Source organism: Pseudorca crassidens, chromosome 3, assembly GCF_039906515.1.
Source record: "Pseudorca crassidens isolate mPseCra1 chromosome 3, mPseCra1.hap1, whole genome shotgun sequence".
NCBI classification, from domain to species: Eukaryota; Metazoa; Chordata; class Mammalia; order Artiodactyla; family Delphinidae; genus Pseudorca; species Pseudorca crassidens.
The window spans coordinates 137,803,568-137,828,706 of NC_090298.1; the positions used below are offsets into that span (position 1 = coordinate 137,803,568).

A 25,139-nucleotide genomic window follows, 5' to 3' on the forward strand; every position below is an offset into this window, starting at 1 on the left:
ACACAGGCTTTCTCTAGTTGCGGCGAGCAGGGGCTACTCTTTGTTGCAGTGCGTGGGCTTCTCATTGCAGTGGCTTCTCTTGTGGCAGAGCATGAGCTCTAGGCACGTGGGCTTCAGTAATTGAAGCATGCGGGCTCAGTAGTTGTGGCTTGCGGGTTCTAGGGCACGCAGGCTTTGGTAGTTTTGATACGTGGGCTCAGTAGTTGTGGCTCACGGGCTCTAGAGCACAGGCTCAGTAGTTGTGGTGCACAGGCTTAGCTGCTCCGCGGCATGTGGGATCTTCCCGGACCAGGGATAGAACACCCCCTGCACTGGCAGGTGGATCCTTAATCACTGTGCCACCAGGGAAGTCCCCTTCTACATTTATTAGTTGGAATTCTTCTATAAAGAGAGGTATTCATTGTTACTGGGTTGTCATTGCCATGGACAGAGGAGCTCTGTATTCTTTAGTAAAAGGAAAATAAACCAGGAGTCCATACTGACATTTTCAATTCAATAAGATTAAAGGATTATTATAATATTTCTGTATTTTAAATATTTATTCTCTTACTCTGATTCTTGCCTTCTAATATCATCAACATAATTACTTATTTGCTTTATTCTACAATCTACATATAATAGTTCCAAAATAACAATACTACCAACAATAAGGCTATTAAATGCAGCTTAGACTTTTTTCTTTTTGCCAATAGAGTAATTTTTTTAATATAGTCTCACATGACATCATATTTGAATTTTATTGCCCTTTTACCAGAAATATAAAGAAAAAATTATGTGGAAGAAAAAAATGTAATCAGAAACAATAAGTTAACCAAAAGAAATACCCAAGTAAGGAACAGTAAAATTGCATTTAAGAAAATTCAATAGATATCCATTAAGATTTTTCTATCACTGACACAAAATATGAATTTGATTTTTTAACACCATTTCTTCACCAAAAATACAAATATAAAACAAAAAGGCCAGTTTAACATTCTAGCTCTCAAAAATGAAATCTTAATTGGTGTTGCACTCCCATTTAGCTCACATACTCTGTACGTCACTATTTAGTGATGGTTCTGTTTTCAAAAGAAAAATTAGACAAAATAACTATTTTTCAAAAGAGGTCAGTTGTCAATATTCTTTTTAATGACAAAATATATACTCTTTAAAATAAAATAAGCTTAGAGACAAAGAAATGAATTTCAGTGACTATCAGTATATTCCTAAGAAACAAAAGCTGATGTTTTATTCCAATTCCTATGGTAAACTGAGTTATTATGATAATATATAATATCAAGAAAAGAAAAGCTTTTGATACCTCAGAACTGCAACATAAAAAGAATTTAATTTGGGAAGTTAAATTCAGGATTAAAGGATAATAAACTTCTTCTTGGAACTTTTCATCTTAGTCATCTGATCTTTAATACAGATCCTCACACAAGAGATGATTCAGTCTTATACTGTGGGTTGCTTTATTTTTTTGCCCACAATACCAAACTTTTTTTAATCCAAGGAAACGTACCATTATTTTAAGACATATTATTATTTTTATATATTTTAGAAAGATAAAGACACTGCTAATTAATATTTGATTATATACTTTCTTATTCTTTATAATTTCTATTTTACACACAGAGAAAAAAATTTAGACTTAATTGATCATATATTTTTTATCATGCATCAGTCTTCTGCAAACATAAAAGGAAAATGTGGACCAACCAAACCAGTAAACCTTTTCCTAAAGCTTGTTTGTATTCTTCTTTTTTCTTTTTTATCTCTCTTAATTCTTTAAAAAATTTTTTTATACAGCAGGTTCTTATCAGTCATCAATTTTATACACATCAGTGTACACGTCAATCCCAATCGCCCAGTTCATCACACCTCCACCCCCACCCCCCTGCCGCTTTCCCCCCTTGATGTCCATACGTTTGTTCTCTACATCTGTGTCTCAATTTCTGCTGTGAAAACTGGTTCATCTGTTCCATTTTTTAGGTTCCACATATATGTGTTAATATACGATATTTGTTTTTCTCCTTCTGACTTACTTCACTCTGTATGACAGTCTCTAGATCCATCCACATCTCAACAAATCACCCAATTTTGTTCCCTTTTACATATGTACCACATCTTTATCCATTCATCTGTCGATGGGCATTTAGGTTGCTTCCATGACCTGGCTATTGTAAAGAGTGCTGCAATGAACATTGGGGTGCATGGATCTTTTTGAATTATGGTTTTCTCTGGGTATATGCCCAGTAGTGGGATTGCTGGATCATATGGTAATTCTATTTTTAGTTTTTTAAGGAACCTCCTTACTGTTCTCCATAGTGGCTGTATCAATTTACATTCCCACCAACAGTGCAAGAGGGTTCCCTTTTCTCCCCACCCTGTCCCAGCATTTGTTGTTTGTAGATTTTCTGATGATGCTCATTCTAACTGATGTGAGGTGATACCTCATTGTAGTTTTGATTTGCATTTCTCTAATAATTAGTGATGTTGAGAAGCTTTTCATGTGCTTCTTGGCCATCTGTATGTCTTCTTTGGAGAAATGTCTATTTAGGTCTTCTGCCCATTTTTGGATTGGGTTGTTTGCTTTTTAATATTGAGCTGCATGAGCTGTTTATATATTTTGAAGATTAATCCTTTGTTGATTCATTTGCAAATATTTTCTCCCATTCTGAGAGTTATCTTTTTGTCTTGTTTATGGTTTCCTTTGCTGTGGAAAATCTTTGAAGTTTCACTAGGTCCCATTTGTTTATTTTTGTTTTTATTTCCATTACTCTAGGAGGTGGATCAAACAAGATCTTCCTGGGCTTCCCTGGTGGTGCAGTGGTTGGGAGTCTGCCTGCCGATGCAGGGGACACGGGTTCGTGCCCCGGTCCGGGAAGATCCCACATGCCGCGAAGCGGCTAGGCCCGTGAGTCATGGCCGCTGAGCCTGCAGGTCCAAAGCCTGTGCTCCGCAACGGGAGAGGCCACAACAGTGAGAGGCCCGCATACCGCAAAAAAAAAGATCTTGCTGTGATTTACGTCAAAGAGTGTTTGTTCTTCCTATGTTCTCCTCTAAGAGGTTTTTTTTTTTTTTTTTTTTTTTTTGCGGTATGCGGGCTTCTCACTGTTGTGGCCTCTCCCATTGCGGAGCACAGGCTCCAGACGCGCAGGCTCAGTGGCCATGGCTCACGGGCCCAGCCACTCCGCAGCATGTGGGATCTTCCTGGACCAGGGCACAAACCCGTGTCCCCTGCATCGGCAGGCGGACTCTCAACCACTGCGCCACCAGGGAAGCCCTCTAAGAGCTTTATAGTGTCCGGTTTTACATGTAGGTCTTGAATCCACTTTGAGTTTATTTTTGTGTATGGTGTTAGGGAGTGTTCTAATTTCATTCTTTTACATGTAGCTGTCCAGTTTCCCCAGCACCACTTACTGAGGAGACTGTCTTTTCTCCATTGTATATCCTTGCCTCCTTTGTCATAGATTAGTTGACCATAGGTGTGTGGGTTTATCTTTGGGCTTTCTATCTTGTTCCATTGATTTATGTTTCTGTTATTGTGCCAGTACCATATTGTCTTGATTACTGTAGCTTTGTAGTATAGTCTGAAGTCAGGGAGTCTGATTCCTCCAGCTCCGTTTTTTTCCCTCAAGAATGCTTGGCTATTCGTGGTCTTTTGTGTCTCCAAACAAATTTTAAGATTTTTTGTTCTAGTTCAGTAAAAAATGCCATTGGTAATTTGATAGGGATTGCATTGAAACTGTAGATTGCTTTGAGTAGTATAGTCATTTTCACAATATTGATTCTTCCAATCCAAGAACATGGTATCTCTCTCCATCTGCTGGTATCATCTTTAATTTCTCTCAATAGTGTCTTATAGTTTTCTGCATACAGGTCTTTTGTCTCCCTAGATAGGTTGATTCCTAGGTATTTTATTCTTTTTGCTGCAATGGTAAATGGGAGTGTTTTTTTAATTTCTCTTTCAGATTTTTCATCATTAGTGTATAGGAATGCAAGAGATTTCTGTGCATTAATTTTGTATCCTGCAACTTTACCAAATTCACTGATTAGCTCTAGTAGTTTTCTGGTGGTATCTTTAGGATTCTCTATGTATAGTATCATGTCATCTGCAAACAGTGACAGTTTTGCTTCTTCTTTTCCGATTTGGATTCCTTTTATTTCCTTTTCTTCTCTGATTGCCGTGGCTAGGACTTCCAAAACTATATTGATTAATAGTGGTGAGAGTGGACATCCTCGTCTTGTTCCTGATCTTAGAGGAAATGCTTTCAGCTTTTCACCATTGAGAATGATGTTTGCTGTGGGTTTGTCGTATATGGCCTTTATTATGTTGAGGTAGGTTCCCTCTATGCCCACCTTATGGAGAGTTTTTATCATAAATGGGTGTTGAATTTTGTCAAAAGCTTTTTCTGCATCTATTGAGATGATCATATGGTTTTTCTTCTTCAATTTGTTAATATGGCATATCACATTGATTGATTTGTGTATATTGAAGAATCCTTGCATCCCTGGGATAAATCCCAGTTGACCATGGTGTATGACCCTTTTAATGTGTTGTTGGATTCTGTTCGCTAGTATTTTGTTGAGGATTTTTGCATCTATATTCATGAGTGATATTGGTAATTTTCTTTTTTTGTAGTATCTTTGTCAGGTTTTGGTTATCAGGGTGATGGTGGCCTCATAGAATGAGTTTGGGAGTGTTCCTTCCTCTGCAAATTTTTGCAAGAGTTTGAGAAGGATCAGTGTTAGTTCTTCTTTAAATGTTTGATAGAATTCACCTGTGAAGCCATCTGGTCCTGGACTTTTGTTTGTTGGAAGATTTTTAATCACAGTTTCAATTTCATTACTTGTGATTGGTCTGTTCATAATTTCTGCTTCTTCCTGGTTCAGTTTTGGAAGGTTATACCTTTCTAAGAATTTAAGAAGAATTTCTTAAATTTAAGAATTTCTAAGAATTTAGAAGAAATTCTAAGAATTTCTTCCAGGTTGTCCATTTTATTGGCATAGAGTTGCTTGTAGTAGTCTCTTAGGATGCTTTGTATTTTTGCGGTGTCTGTTGTAACTTCTCCTTTTTCATTTCTAATTTTATTGATTCCAGTCCTCTCCCTTTCTTGATGAGTCTGGCTAATGGTTTATCAATTTTGTTTATCTTTTCAAAGAACCAGCTTTTAGTTTTATTGATCTTTGCTATTGTTTTCTTTGCTTCTGTTTCATTTATTTCTGGTCTGATATTGATGATTTCTTTCCTTCTGCTAACTTTGGGTTTTGTTTGTTCTTCTTTCTCTAGTTCCTTTAGGTGTAACATTAGGTTGTTTGAGATTTTTCTTGTTTCTTGAGGTAGGCTTGTATAGCTGTAAGCGTCCCTCTTAGAACTGCTTTTGCTGCATCTCATAGGTTTTGGATTGACATTTGTCTCCAGGTATTTTTTGACTTCCTCTTTGATTTCTTCAGTGATCTCTTGGTTATTTAGTAATGTGTTGTTTAGCCTCCATGTGTTGGTATTTTTAATGTTTTTTTCCCCTGTAATTCATTTCTAATCTCATAGCGTTGTGGTCAGAAAAGATGCTTGATATGATTTCAATTTTCTTAACCTTACTAAGGCTTGATTTGTGACCCAAGATGTGCTCTATCCTGGAGAATATTCTGTGCACACTTGAGAAGAAAGTGTAATCTGCTGTTTTTGGATGGGATGTCCTTTAAATATCAATTAAATCTCTCTGGTCTATTGTGTCATTTAAAGCTTGTGTTTCCTTATTTTCTGTTTGGATGATCTGTCCATTGGTGTAAGTGAGGTGTTAAAGTCCCCCACTATTATTGTGTTACTGTCGATTTCCTGTTTTATAGCTGTTAGCCTTATGTATTGAGGTGCTCCTATGTTGGGTGCATATATATTTATAATTGTTATATCTTCTTCTTGGATTGATCCCTTTACCATATTATGTAGTGTCCTTCCTTGTCTCTTGTAAGATTCTTTATTTTAAAGTCTATTTTATCTGATATGAGTATTGCTACTCCAATTTTCTTTTGATTTCCATTTACATGGAATATCTTTTTCCATCCCCTCACTTTCAGTCTGTATGTGTCCCTAGGTCTGAAGTGGATCTCTTTTAGACAGCATATACATGGGTCTTGTTTTTGTATCCATTCAGCAAGCCTGTGTCTTTTGGTTGGAGCATTTAATCCATTCACGTTTAAGGTAATTATCGATATGTGTGTTCCTATGACAATTTTCTTAATTGTTTTGGGTTTGTTTTTGTAGGTCCTTTTCTCCTCTTGTGCTTCTCACTTAGAGAAGTTCCTTTAGCATCTGTTGTAGAGTTGGTTTGGTGGTGCTGAATTCTCTTAGCTTTTGCTTATCTGTAAAGCTTTTGATTTCTCCATCGAATCTGAATGAGATCCTTGCTGGGTAGGGTAATCTTGGTTGTAGGTTCTTCCCTTCATCGCTTTAAGTATATCATGCCACCCCCTTCTGGCTTGTACAGTTTCTGCTAAGAAATCAGCTGTTAACCTTATGGGAGTTCCCTTGTATGTTATTTGTCATTTTTCCCTTGCTGCTTTCAATAATTTTCCCTTGTATATTATTTGTCGTTTTTTCCTTGTTGCTTTTAATAAATTTTTGTCTTTAATTTTTGCCCATTTGATTACTATGTGTCTTGGCATGTTTCTCCTTGGGTTTATCCTGTATGGGACTCTCTGTGCTTACTGGACTTGGGTGGGTATTTCCTTTCCCATGTTAGGGAAGTTTTCTACTATAATCCCTTCAAATATTTTTTCAGGTCCTTTCTCTCTCTCTTCTCCTTCTGGGACCTCTATAATGCAAATGTTGTTGTGTTTATTGTTGTCCCAGAGGTCTCTTAGGCTGTTTTCATTTCTTTTCATTCTTTCTTCTTTATTCTGTTCTGCAGCAGTGAATTCCACCATTCCGTTTTCCAGGTCACTTATCTATTCTTCTGCCTCAGTTTTTCTGCTATTGATTCCTTGTAGTGTAGTTTTCATTTCAGTTATTGTATTGTTCATCTCTGTTTGTTTGTTCTTTAATTCTTCTAGGTTTTTGTTAAACATTTCGTGCATCATCTTAATCTTTGCCTCCATTGTTTTACCGAGGTCCTGGATCATCTTCACTATCATTATTCTGAATTCTTTCTCTGGAAGTTTGCCTACTTCCGCTTCATTTAGTTGTTTTTCTGGGGTTTTATCTTGTCCCTTCATCTGGTACATAGCCCTCTGCCTTTTCATCTCGTCTATCTTTCTGTGAATGTTGTTTTTGTTCCACTGGCTGCAGGACTGTAGTTCTTGCTTCTGCTGTCTGCCCTCTGGTGGATGATGCTATCTTAGAAGCTTGAGCAAGTTTCCTGATGGGAGAGACTGGTGGTGGGTAGAGATGGGTGTTGCTCTGGTGGGCAGAGCTCAGTAAAACTATAATCTGCTTGTCTGCTGATGGGTGGGGCTGGGTTCCCTCCCTGTTGGTTGTTTGGCTTGAGGCAACCCAACACTGGAGCCTACCCAGCTCTTTGGTGGGGCTAATGGCAGACTCTAGGAGGGCTCACGCCAAGGAGTATTTCCCAGAACTTCTGCTGTCAGTGTCCTTGTCCTCACGGTGAGCCACAGCCACCCCCTGCCTCTGCAGGAGACCCTCCAACACTAGCAGGTAGGTCTGGTTCAGTCTCCTCTGGGGTCACTGCTCCTTCCCCTGGGTCCCGATGCACACACTTCTTTGTGTGTGCCCTCCAAGAGTGGAGTCTCTGTTTCCCTCAGTCCTGTCAGAGTCCTGCAGTCAAATCCCGCTAGCCTTCAAAGTCTGATTCTCTAGGAATTCCTCCTCCTGTTGCCGGAGCCCCAGGTTGGGAAGCCTGACGTGGGGCTCAGAACCTTCACTCCAGTGGGTGGACTTCTATTGTATAAGGGTTCTCCAGTTTGTGAGTCACCCACCCAGCAGTTATGGGATTTGATTTTATTGTGATTGCACCCCTCCTACCGTCTCATTGTGGCTTCTCCTTTGTCTTTGGATGTGGGCTATCTGTTTTGGTGAGTTCCAGTGTCTTCCTGTCGATGATTGTTCAGCAGTTAGTTGTGATTCTGGTGTTCTTGCAAGAGGGAGTGAGAGCACGTCCTTATGCTCTGCCATCTTGGTTCTATCCTGTGGCCTGCTTTTTAAAAATTCCATATACTCGGTATACTTGATGAGTCCTGTCCTCATCATTGTTTGAAAACATTTTCTTATCAATGGCCCAGAGTTTCACATTTACAGGAGCTTGTTCTCAAGTACCTCCTTGTTGCTGAAAGCTCCAGCTTAGACTTTTTTTAATCCTTTGAATGTATCCCAATAGAAATGTACTGTTAAAGAAAAGTCCCCTAAAACAATTCATTTCTCTATGTGCTTATATCATCATCTTGAAATATATTTAGGTTCCATTTATTTTCAATTTTGATGATTTCTTTTGTTTTTTAAAAATAAGATCTAAAACATTTAGATCGTTCCAAAGTCAAAACTATAAAACCAGTACGGGGAAGTCTCATCAATCTCTATCTCCTCCATCCTGTTCCCTTCCCCCCAAATAATAACTCTTTGTTAATTTTTGCTTTATCCTTACATTGTTTCCTTTTGAAAATAAATGCACATTATGTACATGTGCATATATGTATATATGTGATATGTATCTCTCTATATATATATCAATGTTTTCATGGTCCCCTCCCCCCGTTTCTTAACAATAAATTGGTATGCTAAAACTGTTCTGCACTAAGAGGTCACCCCATAGCAGCATCCAGAGAGCTTTAGAAACCAGTCTCTGTTACAGCTATACACTACTCCATTGCATTTAGAGTATTTCATGTGTAGAGTACTAGTTTATTCAAGCAAACTCCTATTGATGGACATTTGAATGTTTCAAGTCTTTTGTTATTATAAATAATATTACAATGAATTGTATAACAAATATGTCATTTTTTACTTTTGCAAGTTCATTATCAGGCTAATTTCCTACTAGTGAGGTTACTAAGACAAAGGATAAGTGCATATGCATTTTGCAAGATATTACAAATTCCCACTTCCCCACCACAGGAACTGTACCATTTTGCATTCTCATCATCAATGTATGAGTATGCTTGTTTTCCCTATAACCTCGTCAAGAAAGTATGTTGTCATACCTTAGAATATTTTTTCCCCTGCACTGATTAATAAGAAATCTTAGTTTGGTTTTAAGTCATATTTAACTTATGAGTGTGTATCTCAGTTTGGTTTTAAGTCATATTTAACTTATGAATGTGGTTGAACATCTTTTAACATTTTAAGAACTATTTGCATTTCTTTCTGGTGAACTATTTCGTTTTTTTGCCCATTTTTTTCTATCAGGTTTTCTGTCTTTTTTTGGGGGGGGAGGTCTTCTTTATGTATCAGTGTCGTTAACGCTTTGTCTATAACGTAAATTGCAAATATCTTTTTTGTCACTCATTTTTTCGATTTTTCCTTTAAAAAATAGTCAAATTTATCAATCATCTTTATTACTCTACTGGAATTTTGAGCCATAATTCAAAGTTTTCCCAATTCTCCATCAAAAAGGAAAATTTAGCCTTCATTTTCTCCTAATATGTGTAGTTTTATTGCTTATAATCAGATCTCTGCTTCATTTGAAATTTATCCTGGTGTACAACTGAGGAATGGATCTAATTTTGTCTTCTTCCAATTGTCCCATACCATTTATTAAAAAGTTCATATTTCTCCACTGATTTGAGATGATGCTTTGTATTAAATTTCAACACTCAGTTGTGTCTATTTTTGGATTTTGCATTTTGTTCTATTGCTCTGTTTATTCATGGATTAACTCTTAACACTCTTTTAAATAAGAGGCTTTATTAGGTATTATAAAACTTGGTGTGGCTAGCCACCTGTTCACTGCTCCTCTTTTTCAGGATTTTTTTCTTCATTACTTATTCTTCTAAATAAATTTTATAATTACCTTATCTAACCCCAGAAAAATATCTGAAAATAGTTTTATTGGGCTTAAGTTAAACTTATGAGTGAATTTAGGAAGAACTGATATATTCATTGTATTGAATGATTATATTCAATAGGAAGAAGGTGTCTTTTCCATCTGTTTAAGTATATATTGTATATATACAGTATATATATTTGTTTAAGTATATACGTCTTTCAGGAGTATTTTGTACTTCTTCTCATATAGATTTTATACAGTTTTAAAGTTTTTACCTAGATTGATCCATCCATCCATCCATCCATCTATCCATCCAGGCTGAGTGTGTATGCTCATGTGTGTTACTGACTGCCTCAAGGACTGAGGCTGCCCCACCACCCTGTGTTCCCTAAAGTTCCTTAATGGGTTTCCAAGGTCTTTTTTTCAATTGTTTACAAATTAGAGTCTGTGGTGCTATAGCTATTTTACCAGTTGTTCTCAGATTTATTTGCTGAGGTTTCCCCTCTGAGTCAAGCCCTTTCATTCTGATTTCTGGTTCTTAGGACCACCCTTTTCTTCTTTTGACTCCTTTTCTTGGAGCTACAGTGCAGGTCTTGTTGCTGCTAGTTGTCTGGCGTGACCACTCCTTTTCCAGAAGTTCTTGGAGGTACCCTGCTCCTTGGCATCACTGAAGATGCTGTCTGTGGGTTTTTCCTTTTGCTATCCTAGTTGTTCTTTGTATTTTTAAAAGGGATTTGGGAAGATTAAACAAAATACCCACTGCTTCCATCCTGCTCAGATCAGAATTCTACTGAAGAATTTTAAACAAAAGAGTTCCATGATGAGATCTGAATTCTGGAGAATTCAGATCTGACTTCCAGAGAAGAATGTATGTGACACAGAAAAGACTGGAGACAGAGAGACCAGGTAGAGTCTAGTACTTCAGAGAGATAAGTAGGGCTTGAATTAGGCAAGTAGTAGTGGGGCAAGAGGAGAGGACAAAGTAAGAAAGATTTAGGAGGTAAGACTGACAGAACCTAATGACTGACTGATGCGGGGGAATGAGAAGAGAGGGAAGTCAAGAATGGCCATCCCAGCTTTCTAGTTAGTGACTGGCTATGTGGGAGAGGAATCATGGTAGATGAAAGATTGGCAGAGAGAGGAGAGCAGGCACTGATGGGAGGAGTTCAGCTTCAGCAAGTTGATCTGAATGTATGTAGGGCACCTAATTAGAGATCTCCATAAATATTTAGATATATCATCACTTCCACTTCTGAACTTTCAAAATGTCCTGTAGCAAAAGTAAAAAACATCTTTTCCTTGTGTTTGATAATAATGTCAAATATCTTCATTGTAATATTTTTCTTGGAACTTGGCTTCTGTGTTACTACCTTCTTTTGGACCATCCCTTGAGTTTTAAATACCTGCCTCAACATTTCCCATCACTTTGTGACAGGTATACCTCAGCTATGATTTTGTTCTCTTACTTGAATCTGTCTAAAAGCCATTTTTCCCCCACCTCTTGATTTTGATACTATTTGCGTCATGCTGACTCAAATATCTAAGATGAAGCACAAATTCCTTTTGTGAAGATCATTTTTTTTTTAAGATCCCTTACCGTCACCTACCATGCCAGGTACTTAATAATAATGTGAAATAATTATGATATTTATAGTAACTAAGATTTATTCAGTACATACCATGTGCTAGGTACTGTGGTAAGTCCTTCACATGTACTGACTCATGACACCTTCACAATCATTTTATGAGAAAGAATTACAGTATTCCCATTTTACAGAAGAGGAAATTGAGGCACAGAGAGATTAAGTAATTTGCTCAGATTGAGAGTTGGTAAATATGTCTTATCCAGACTTCCTGAAAAGACTGGAGGGAGGAGGTGTCTTGGGAATCTGCAGTTTTTGAAAGTAAAGGAGGAGGAGGAGGAGGAGAAGAAGAAAAAGAGGAGGGGAAGGAGGGGGAAAAAGTGCCCCCACATGATTCTTTTGCATACTAAAATTTGAGACTCACTATACTAAGTATAAACTACCAACCCTAGCTTCCAAAGCATTTCCCATAACCCTCTACCCACTCATATTCTCCATACTTCTGACTTTAGTTAATAAAGTTACTCAAGTTTCCACCTCACCACACACAGAACATTACAGAATGGGACAAAACCACAGGGATGCATCATTTTCTTATACAAAGGAGAAAACCCAAATCCAGAGAGAACTAAGGTGATCTACCTAAAGTTAGTAAAAGTGCTGGGACCAGAAACTTTGGTCTCCTGACCTTCTAGTCCAGTTCTTTTTCCATTATAAATGCCTAAAAGACTTCCCATATTATAAAATATGAAGGGATATTGACCATCAGGGGCTAGATTAATTTATTTCACTTGGTTAAAGACATCAAGAATACCAATGTGAACACTATTCTATATTTGGGTGCAGAGTATCCAAAAGTTTTAAATTGGTAGAAAACAATTTAAAACAGCTTATACTGCTTAATTTAACAGGAATGATCTGTTCAAAGCCAGATGGTTCACAATATGTTGATGGCAGGTCACTTTAATGAGACTCATCTCTGGTTTCTGTTCAGTCATCAGAACTCTCCCATAAATACAGAATTAGGTCTATATCAGCAGATAATAGGGCTTTCTTCTTTTAGACACTGGTGAAATTCAGGTGCTGTAAATATAATTTTTCCCTGACTGAGATAACTGTCTTGTAGTCAGCACCTTCTTTCATTCACTCTCTCATCACTACTACCTTTTTCTCTTTTGCCTGAAAAGAAGTATCCCCAACAGTTTTCCAAGGTAACCATTTGTCTGTGCCCCTATCCTTCCCCCAGCTCTCTACATAACCTTGCTTTATTAATATTATTTTCCTTTGCTCTTCAATATTTTCCTCTTTAAGAACTCTTTCCCCCAAGCCTCTCCTAATGGAAAAGAATCTTTTATCACTCCACTGCTAAAAAACCTTTGCTGACTCCTTACTGCTTAGAGAGTAAAGTCTAAATTTTTCAGCATGAGAGTCAAGCCCTTCATCTTCTAGTGTCAATATGCTCATCCAGTATCAGTTCAGTCTCAGGTCTCCTCCCTACTATTTCTGATGCCATTCAACTCTTCTGTCTCTCCTTTTATCTCCCCACAGCTCTGTGGAAAATGATCCCTTTGCCTGAATTTCCACCCAGTTCCTGTCTGATGAAGTCTTATTCATACTTTAAAATTCAGCTCAAATGTCACTATCTCCTCTGGATAACACTCTAATAATATCACTCTGCTCCAAAAGAATAACTCTTACACTACACGGTATTTTGATTACACCTGTCTGCCTTCCCAATAGAATGTAATCTCATTCTTTAATTCATTTAAGCATTTATTGAGATACTGTGACATGCCAGGCCCTGTGCTAAACCCCAAGGATGTAGAACTGAATATCTTAGAAACACTCTGATCTCAAGAAAAAAAAAAATATATATATATTTTTGCGGTACGTGGGCCTCTCACTGTTGTGGCCTCTCCCATTGCGGAGCACAGGCTCCAGACGCACAGGCCCAGCGGCCATGGCCCACGGGCCCAGCTGCTCCACGGCACGTGGGATCCTCCCGGACCGGGGCACGAACCCGTGTCCCCTGCATCGGCAGGTGGACTCCCAACCACTGCGTTACCACGGAAGCCCTCAAGAAAATATTTTGTGCTAGAAAAACAAAGTCTTAAGCTTTGATATAATGTTTAGAAGGCATATAGTCTCTGAATATAGAAAGTGGTATTTATTTATGTAAATTGATCATAATAGCAAGACATAAAAAGAAAGAACACTTGCAATATACTTAAAAAGTGGTAAAATAATACATTCTCAGTTCAAAGATCTAGTTTCCTTTTCTAGTTCTTCTGGAATTGTCAATCCCTAAAAAACATAATAAAATTCAATCTACCATCCAACTATGAAGAAATCTGTCCCTTTTTGACTACCTAATCTTTTCCTAGGGGAAAAACCTTGACAGTATGCACAATAACTTCCCCCCTTCCAATCTGGAAGGAAAAGACTTCTGAACCCACCATTTTTGAAGATTATACATGCAAAGTACTAGCCTTCCTCTGAAGAACATTCAGTGTTCTTCCATGCTCGCACGTGCAAGTGCATTCTTCAGTTAGCTATCTTCTGAGATAAAAATGGGCAGCAAAAGCGTATTTCATTTCAGTAACCTTGAGATATGTATAAAGTCTAAGAATACTGCATATACATTTTGGCAAGAAGCTATAACGAGTTTTAAATACCTAAAACCATATGCATTTTCAGGGGATTTCCTAAGAAGACCTTCTAAACTCAGTAGTCCTAGGTTATGGAATTTTTTTATACCTGCCTTATTCCTCAATAGTAAAATAAAAGTTTTATTGTTCTGGTTTGTCAAACTTGACCACTTTGGGATTAAGGGTACAATATTAACTATGTAATTGTGAACAAGTTTACATTTCTCAGAAAAACCTTAAGTACCCTTTCAATAAAACACACCAAACATCTATCCTCTTGTGTGGAATAACTATCACTGTCTTATTAGAAGGTGACATTTAAGTTTACTGTCAGCCATCATCTGACCTATTTGTATTCAGATGTATTCTAACAAGTTTTCAAGAAGAGCAACCACAGATACCTGGCAGTACACTAAAAAGCCAAAGCATTTGATTCTTATTTCCAGTATAAAATGGTGTCAATTGTGTACATTACACTGTGCTTAGAAAGTTATTCACAACACATGGCTCTCTTTGGTAGCATATTCTGTAGAAAGAACTGCTTCACGATGACAGTTTGTGGGAGAAAATGAGTCTCTCCTTAAACTCACTTATTTTTCTTCACTAATAGTTCTGGTTTCTCTTTTAAAATAGCCAAAGGTTTCAACCAGTTGAGTTGCTGCCACCTTCGTATTAAACTTTAATAAGCTAAGCTTTTTAAGCCACATAAAAATTTCATCAAGTGCTTCTCAACCTTAGGAAAAACGGAAGGAGGAACAAAGGTCAGAATACCACTCTGCTACAGCAGCGTCTGGAGAAGAATGCTTAGGAAGTCTGCGCGCAGTCAGCCGCGAAACCAGTTCCCGTTTGTGGCCTGCGCCAGATGGTGACTATGCTGAGTCCTTCATCACACACAGGCCCCATGGTGGGTGCTAATTAAAGCAGTACCGTCAAAGAGCAGGCTCCTGGGACAAACCATTTGCTTTTTTCAAAAGTCCTTGAGATGCACTACATTCAAACCAATATTTTAGGGTTTTCTTGTCAAGAACACCCTTTTAGAGCTACTCTTGATCATTTTACTTTCACTCTTTCATGATGGCAATGTATTTAAAAAACACCTTTAATTTATTTTAAAAAGGAGTATAGCATGCTACTTAGTTATATGAAGTTAATAACAGAAGGAACAGATGAAAGAGTTGAAAGAGGTGACTTGTTGCTGGGAAACAAGAATTAGAAGGAGGAAAAGACTGGGCAAAGAATCAAGCTTTGTGGTTTAGACAAAGGTGCAATACTGGACAGACATAAGCAAAAAAAGGAACCTCAACCTAAACCTCACACTTTACACAAAAATTAATTCAAAATGGATCATGGACTTAAATGTAAAACTTTTTGAAAAAAATTAGAAAATCTTTGGTATCTAGGGGTAGTCAAAGAGTTTTTTTTTTAGACTTGCCAGCAAAAGCACAATTTATAAAAGGAAAAACTGATAAATTAAGCTTCATCAAAATTAAAAATTTTGCTCTTCAAAAGACCCTGGGAGAAACTGGGAGAAAGTATTTGCAAACCACAGTTCTGACAAAAGGCCTGTATTTTGAATGTATGAAGAACTCTCAAAACTCAACAGTAAAAAACAAACAACCCAGTAGAAAATGGGTAAAAGACACGAATAAACATTTCACTGAAGAGGATATACAGGTGGCATTTAGCACATGAAAGATGTTCAACATCAGTAGTCATTGGAGAAATGCAAATTAAAATCACAAAAGAGATATTACTATACACCTATCAGAATGGCTAAAATGAAAAATAGTGACAACACCAAATGCTGTCAAGGATGCAGATGAACTGTATCAGGGATACATTTCTACTGGGAATGTAAAATAGTACAGTTGCTTGGGAAAAGAGTATGGCAGTTTCTTACAAAATTAAATATGTGCTTATCATAATAACTCAAAAAATTGCACTCTTGAACATTTATGCCAAGGAAATGAAAACTCATGTTCACACAAAAACCTGTATATGAATGTTCATAGTCACTTTATTTATAATAGCCAAAACTGGAAACAATTTTGTTAACCAAGTTATAGTACATCCAAGCCACAGAATACTACTCAGCAATAAAAAGGAATAAACTATTGACATATAACAATTTGGAAGGATCTCAAGGGAATTAGGTTAGATGAAGAAATCCAAACTCTAGAAGTTAAATACTATGTGATTCCATTTATATAGCATTCTTGAAGTGACAAAATTACAGAGTGGGGAACAGACTAGTGTAGTCAGGGGTTATGTAGGGGTGTAGGAGAGAGGTGGCTGTGGCTATAAAAGAATTTACACAAGAGATCCCTGTGATAATGGGTCTGTATCTTGACTTGGTCACCTGAAACTGCACAGAACTATACACACACCAGCACAAGTTTAACTGGAGAAATCTGAATAAGATCAGTGGATTTTATCAATGTTGATATCCTGGTTGTGATATTTACTGTAGTTATGCAAGATTTTACCACTGGGAGAAAATGGGTGAAGGGTATTTGGGATCTCTCTGTATTATTTCTCATAAACCTATGTGAAATGACACCTATCTCAAAATAAAAAACTAACAAATGTAAAGGACTGGTATTCCTGACAAAAATGCATATAACCTGGATCTAATCATGAAGGAACATCAGACATCAGACAAGCTCAAATCCAAAACAACTGGCCTGTACTCTTCAATAATGTCAATGTCATGAAACAGATTAAAAGAGACGTGACAACTGAACACAACATACAATTTGACTGGATCAATCCAGGGTTTTCTTTGCTATAAAGGACATTATTAAGATAATTTCACAAAACTTAGAAAAGGTCTATAGATCAGATAATGATATTAATGTTAATTTCACTATTTTGATAATCATACACTGTGGTTATATAAGAGAATGTTCTTGCTTTTAGAAAGTACACAATGAAGTATTTAAGGGTAAAGGGGCATCTTATCTCAAACTTACTCTCAAATGGTTAAAAAGGAAATATGGTAAAATGTTAACAGTTGGAGAATTTGGGCAAGGAAATACTTTATATTACTCTTGCAACTTTCTGTAAGCCTGAAATTATAAATAATAAAAATTATCATGATAAAAATTTTAAAGATGTACAGGATGCTGCACAGAGCCTGGCACACAAATGTTCAATAAATTATAGTTTTCAGATATTTTATACATATTTTCAGATGCAGAAACAAGTTGAGAAGCTTAAAAAACTGTGCAAGAGGGACAAGGGCAAACTGGTGGTAAGGTTAGGATTTGAACTCCACACCAAAGTCTGTGCTCTTTTCACTAGAATGAGGAAGGATGAAAATTTCACACCCCTCCATGGGGACTTAGATGTACTCTGAGGAGAGGATGGTGTTATATAAAAATTGTCTTCAAACCACTCTCCAAGCAATTTACTTCTTAGTGTCCTAGAAAAGCATAGGACTGGTAATGGGACCTAATACCTCAAACCTGGCTCCAGGGTAGATATTCTATATATAGCACATCAAACAAACTAAGTAATAAACTCACAGAAAACCATCTGCAAGCCCTTTACTACAGAGCAGTATATTGTCTTTTCTGTTTTTGTTCATTCATCTGAAATCCACTGCGCTGGTCAGTGGAATTTCTAGGATGACTATCTAGATACATCTCTTCTATTGGTCCTTCCCCACCTCATCACTGTCCCATGGCTAAGCTTAAATAGGACAGATAATTTATTTTTAATTTATTTTTTCTGAATAGATAATACATAGTTCAAAATTCACATAGGAAAAAAATTTCACATGGAACAAAAATATATATAGTGAAAAGTCTCCCTCCCCCACCCTTCCAACTCCCCTGCCACTGACAACAGATGTTACCAGCTTAAAAATGCAACTTTGTAATATTTCTTCAAATTACCAGAATTAGCTAGATCACACTATGATATTAAGCTAACCATTTACCTGGAATATTCCAAGTGATCATTGTAAATTTAATAATTTCTCCATTTAGGTATTTCAAATATCCTTAAAATACTTGTATAGATATGTTTTCAACATATTAAAATGATTGAGGGTTACCACTTTTTTTAATGAAAAAATATTCATATTATGTATGATTACAACAGATGTCTATGAATTATGGCCAGTAAGCATCAATCAATATAGAGTACTGGTAGCTCACCTGGTTCCTGTCCCGGGCATTTGTGTACCTGATCTTCTGAATGAAGTAGAATATAAGCCATGCTGAAGAAATAATCATCAAAACAATAAAGGATATTGACACGAAGACTAGAGAGCCACGGCTGAAGTTCTTTGGCGGCATTCGAGTTCCAACTGCTATTGTCATTTGTACAGAGATGTTTTTCTCCAGGTAACTCAAAATATCCTTACCCCTCAATTCTGTAATCATGACAGCAATAATATCTCCAGTGCCTGTAATGTAAAATAAATATATATACTCAAGTGACATTTAAAATTTATAGAACATCAAATATATAAAAATGCTACTTAGCAAAACTACTGTAATTTTTGCTAATGGCAAGGGTTTTCAGATTCAACTTTTCAAATGAAATGAAGTTGCAGTTGGGTATGCTGGCACCAAGTGGGAACAGAAACTTGTTGTGTACTACTTAAGACTTAAACGCACTTAAAGCATAAAATGATTGCAGTGTTAAGAACCATATTAACTTATCTCACAACTATATTTAAAAAACAGATTATTAAATCAGCCAAATGTAACAAAAGATGGTACACAGCATTGTATTATACACCAATAGAAATGTGATAAAATCATGGCAGGTTTTCACTGTAAAACTTTTTCCATCTTAAAATGTTCTTTCGAGAGTCCCAACTCCTTATAAAAAGGTGGAAAAGCATTTATAGTATAAAAATTGGTACTTTTTACATTAATTTTTCTTACAAATGTTTATGGAGCACCTATTGTGTGTAGAACTAGCACAAGGAATAGAAAGAAGCAGAAGTACAGGATATACAGTTTCATAATTTCACTGACTTAGGACACAAATCTGATAATAGAGTTCCAACAGCAAAATGCCAAATGGTATCTTTGATCAATAACAGTTGAAACTAACTTTGATCCTATGTGTATGTCAGACTGGAGGAAGGTTCCTTTTTCATTTACCCCAGAAATCTTGTGGAAATCAAACCCTTCCTGAGAAATGCCCAAACTTTAAAACTCTGGACTAGTCTGGCATCAAAATATTTGCTGCTTCTAACAGCTGTCCAGAGGTTCCGCTACAGCCACTATCTAAGTTACTTATAAGGATGTTTGTAAGTTGCTCTCCTAGTCGTCCAGTTCTTTCAATTACATAAGCAGTAATACAGTAAAGGCAAGTGACTCTCTCTCCTATGCACAGCATGAAATTTCTATCCCTTTCCTTCTCCAGAAAGGGAATAATTTACCACTTTCTTTTAAGCAAAAAGAGAAGCCTTTCTATCACCAATCCAGCTGTCAGTGATCATCCTTTCATAAGTGAAGCTGCCTGTGGCAACATGCAACTTTTACAATAGGCCTTCTTCAAAGAGCCCCGAGACTGTGGGGGTCAAAGGAAGGAGAACAGACATTTTATTTTGGGAAAGAGAAAATTATAACTATTTACTTAAATGTGAATAAAGTTTGTGCATATAAATGTAAACCACCAAAACAAAATCAAAACCCCCCAAACTTGCCCTTTCGAAGGCTTCAATGACTACTACTACTAAATATTTAGTTTATATGTTTCATTTATCATATTTAACTAAAAGGACTATCCTTGTACAATGTGCAGTCAAAAGACCATATACAACTGAAAAGAAATTTAATAATAAAAAGTTTTAAGAAAAGTTTAACCCAATGGAACATACACCTTTGTATAACCTTATTCAAAATTGTGCCAGTCATTTCATGAGAATTTATCAGCAGTTTATCAGAATACTGATTAAAAATCCAAAAACAGAAAGAAAACTGCAAAATTAAAGCAAGCAACAAAGTTAACTCTAATTATCTTTCTGAAGTAAGAGTTCTGATAAGTCAGAAAAAAATCATAAAACGATGCTAAACCATTTAAAATTTCCATTTAGAAACCTTAAGTGCTTTTAAAATGTTGTTCAACAGGCAATGATCTGCAGTATAAGATACCAGGTATGGCTATAAAGTAACTGAGACGGATCCCACAAACAACACATGACAATCAGTCTCATTGCTTTATAATCACACCAGGTACAAATGGTTTTAGAAATCAGTTCTGAGGCTCCCTCTTGAAGACTCAAGCTGGAAAAGGAGGTGGGAAAGCTGCACAGGTAGCCAAGGGAACCAATCCATGTAATGTCATTCATTCAAACAACACTAAATGAGCACCACCTAATTTCAATTGGAAAGCTGTTTGGGAGAAGAAGCATTTAATTATTTCAACCATCCCTTCAACAGTATTTATTGAGCATATCCTATCATCAAGGCTCCTTAATGTTCACTTTGCAAAGAGAGTGGAAAATTATCTGCTGTGAAATAGTAGAAAAGATACATATTGGTCTCTGTCCCTGGTTCCTGGGACAAAGCTCCTAAAACCCTTGCAACTTCCTAAGTGACAGCACTAGGAGTATCTTTTGTTCTAATATTAGGTCTCTGAGCTTGGTTCCTGACACAGAGCTCCTAAAAGCCTTGGAATTCCCTGGGTGATGGGAGTGTCTTTTGTTCTAATGGGGTGAATCTTGGCGGGCTCCTGGATAGCTGCAGGATGCGGGCAGGTCACCAGAGAGACCAAGCCATGAGGAGAAGCTTGGACCTTTCAGCCCCACTCCTCAATCCTCTGGGGAGGGAGAGGGACTACAGATGTGAAGCCTGCATAAAAATGCCAAAGTATGGAGGTCAGAGGGCGTCCACATTGGTGAACACATGGAGGTGGTGAGAGGATGGCATGCCAGAGAGCCCCTCCTCACACACCTTGCCCTATGTACGTTTTCACCTGTATTCTTTATTATATCCTTTATAATGAATCAGTAAATATAAGTTTTCCCCTGAGTTCTGTGAGCCATTCTAACAAATTTTTGGACCGGAGGACGGGGTTGTGGGAACCTCAACTTACTGCTAGTGGGTCAGAAGTACTGGTGACAACGTGGGACTTGCAACTGGCTTCTGAAGCGGTGGTGTGGGGGGTGGGATGTCTTGTGGGACTGAGCCCTTAACTTGTGGGATCTGATGCTAACCCCAGGCAGACAGTGTCAGAATCAAATTGAATTACAGGACACCCAGCTAGTGTTGCTGAAAATTGCTTGGTATGGGGAAAACCCCACAAACATTTGGTGACCAGAAGCGTCGGAAGTGAAGTTTTCCGTGTGAGTAGTAAAAGAGACACACAAGAGTGCTTTTTCCTTTACACCTGCTCTTGATTACATGAAAACTGCATCTGCTCTCAAAGAGCAAAGGACAATTTTAAAGGGACTAGAGAGAGGAGCCAAACACAGGTAGTCTCATGATGCTACTACAATGGAGGAGACTGGGAAGAGTGACAGGAAAGGAGACTAAAACACTGCTGGTCAAACAAAGTGAAAAATAATTACAGCAGATCATCAGAATACCAGCAAAGGCATTAGTCTCAACCATTTTAGGTCGTAAATCCCTTAGGGAATCTGATGGTAGGGCACCCCCTTCTAATTTCAGAAGAGGTTCACAGACTTCCTCATTCCCCACCCATAAAAGGTGATCTGGGCTCAAAGAACTTAATTTAAGGATTGGCTCAGACACTTCACTTTTAAAGACTGTGAAGCCTTGGCTCAGCTTCTGGGGTGGGGTGGGGTGGGGGGAGGATATTAATGCCAGAGAATATGTAAGCTCAGGATAAAATTATGGTTAGATCAAGTAGTGACTGATAAAGAGTTAAGAACTAGTTAGACTGTAATGATGTGAACATTCAAGGAAAGATGACAAATATTTGGAACATTCATCACCACTCTCACATCTGAAGCCCTTGACAAACAATACTAATAAATCATGAATATGGCCTCAGAATCCCATGCATTTCAACATGCCCAGCAGCCAGGATTAATTTGCCAGAGATGCCGATTAAGTAAAAACCTAGTTGCGATACCTGATTTCACCTATTTTATTGAAAACTTTCTCCATTGTTATTCTTTAATGTGAATCTGTTTCCTCTGCTTGAGTATGGCTACTTTAATAAACAATTCTATTCTTCTTTTGAGAATTTTCAAGCCGACAGTATAATTTCAATACTATATGAACACTCATGCACTTTATATTAGATCTGTCAACTGGTAACACTTCACCTTTTCTGTGTGTATTTATTTTTGCTGAACCAATTGAGAATAAGTTGCAAACGTCATGACATTTCCTTCTTAAATACTTCAGTATTATCTCCTAAGAACAAGGACACAGTTCATTTATCATACTCAAGAAACTGAACTCTGATATGACGTTGTTCTGCAACATACTGTCCACATTCAAAATACTTGATTCTAATAATGACTCTGAGAACTGTTTAGGTTAGTTGAGTACCCAGTACCTAATCAGGATGTGGGTACTGTGCATAGTTGTCTCTTCTTGTTAGTCTCTTCTGATCTAAAACAGGTTCCTCAGTCCCTTTTGGTCATTCACGACATTAACTTTTTTGATGAGTCCAGGCAATATGTTTTAAAAATGTCCCTCAACCTGGATCTGTCTGATTGTTTCCTCATGATTAGATCTCCAAAGTAAACATTTTTGGTAGGAATGCTACACAGGTGACGTTATGTCCTTCTAGTATGCTACATCAGGAAGCATATGTCGGGTTTTACCTTTATTGATGAAGGTGAATTTTATCACTTGGCTAATAATAATCTTTCATTCAATGCTCTGAGCACCCACTAATGCCCACCTGAATCAGTTACTATAATAGTGTTTGCAAAATGGTGATTTTTCTAACACTATGATTTCTTCTACATTTTGTAAAGTGGTTCTGTACTCAGTATTTTTCTACTTATCTTTTTTTCCTACTAAATAAACAGAACTTCTGGGTTGGCATTTTTTCTGTAAAAAAGAGTCCCCCTCCCCGCAACACTTAGCACTTCTATTTTTTAATGGGAAAAAAGGGTAAGTGGAAAAATATGGTAATGCTGCTATAATCCTGACTACAAAATCCATTTTCAGGGGCCAAAAAATGAACCTCAGAATTAACCTCCTTTGGGCTCTGAAGTCAGGATGTCTAAGTTCAAATTCCAGCATGATACTTAACCTCTCTGAACTTCAGTTTCTTCTTTCAAAAAATGATATTACCTGCAGGCTTCATGGCCGATGCTCAATAAATGCTACAGCTTACTGAGCTTATTCTACTTGTATTATTATTACTCATGGAAAGCAGAGGAAGGCATTCTTTGGAGGAAACCACAAAGCCCCCACCACAATATTTTGGAACTCCTATTCTAATTTCTCCCACCACCTTGGGAAACACTCAGGTATCTGCTGACCAACACAATCCTCCTGGCTTCCAAGAGGATTTGAGCTTCACCTCAGGGAGTCCCCGCAGTTGGGGAGTATCAGAAATCACCATCCTCTCCCCTCAACTGTCTTCGTCACCCCGCTCCTGAGAATGACTCTCAGGGCAAGCCCAATTCAGTCGGGCAGCTGATACTTTAACTCTAGAAAGGCAGATACAGGAAAAGAGCAAATGAACTGTTTGAGGCACTAGGCCACAAGTGGAGAAAGTGCTTTTACTATAAGCTCTTTCACTTTTGTACTATAAGCTTACCTGCAAAATCCCATTTAGCAGAGGTTTTATGCCTTAATAGATGAACTTGTTTGTTAAGTTCAAATCAGCTGCCAATGTTTTAAGGAATTTTAAAGCTCTTAAATAATTTTAGGAAATTTCCCATAAAAAATAGCTCAGGGGAATGCTGCATTCCCACATTAAGTGTCTGCAATGATACTTTTATAACTTCTGATAGTGGCATCAGTTATTCCTACAGAATTCAATGACCTCTTTATATGTAAAGTAGAACACCATATATTGTAAGTGAAAGAGATTAAAATTTCTTTAAAGGTCTAGAATGGCTGCTGCTGAAGGAAAAGGTAGGTGTAGGTCAGGGATTTTCTGTACTAACCTACCAGTCACATTGCACAGACTGGCTGAGCCCTGTGTGCTTGTGCCTCAATGAATCTGCTCACTTATGATCTGAGGGCTTCTCTTAACTCTCACTTCCACTGACTTAAGTCCTTCTCAGATGTTAATCTACAATACTTTCACTTATTCAAACGTAGTATATTCACTTGTGTCTTCACTGACCCCTTAAAGAATTCAAGGGAGAAAAAAAGATGTTACATTCTATTATGAAATGAATACAGCAGTAATTCTGATCAATGTGGATGACAGGTTGTATCAATTATATATCTCCTACTGAGATTTGTCAGTGGTTTTTCTAAAACACATCTGTCATGTCATTCCTCTGTTCAAAGACTTTCATGTGTCCCTTCCATCAACTAAATAAAATTCAAACTCCTTGACACTCAGGGCATTTTGGGAGGCAAATGGACCTAAAGGTAACTGATAGTCATGTGATGGTAGACACTTCTTAACCAAATGAAGCTGTCAAAGTGACTGAAATAGTGGCTTGTGATCTAAGTAGAATGTAAGTGTGAAGTGTGGAGGAGGATAAGTGGGAGAAAACAGAGAGAGAGCCCAAGGAACAGGAAGCTTCAACAAACCCAAATGACAGGAGAGGGAGAGAAAAAGAAGCAACAGTCAGAGAATAGGACACTGGAGTTGAGACTCCAGAATATAAAAATTCCAGGAAATAATGAGGCCTAGGTTCTTGGTGAGGTGGAATGGTCAAAGGATCTGAGGAAAGAATTTTAGGTTTGGGTGTTCACTCTCCACAAGGTCTGAAGTTGGCCAGGATGATTGCAGGACCATGTGTGGGTAAGTCTGTCAGGAGTCAAGGCCTCTGAGAAGTGACAGGCAGGGAAGTGAATGACTGTGATAAAGGAGGGACACAGGGTATGGAGCAAGAGAATGAAAGGTGA

General features: G+C 37.5%; 1 protein-coding gene across 4 annotated transcripts in view; it reads right to left on the reverse strand.

Moving 5' to 3' along the window:
* The window catches only part of RNF130 (ring finger protein 130), a 140,715-nt gene that overhangs the window by 73,896 nt on the left and 41,680 nt on the right, over nucleotides 1–25,139 (reverse strand). For all 4 annotated transcript variants that reach the window (XM_067732622.1, XM_067732623.1, XM_067732621.1 and 1 more), the window contains exon 3: nucleotides 18,315–18,565. In XM_067732622.1, the coding sequence (XP_067588723.1) occupies nucleotides 18,315–18,565 (251 nt within the window). The remainder of the gene's footprint in view (nucleotides 1–18,314; nucleotides 18,566–25,139) is intronic.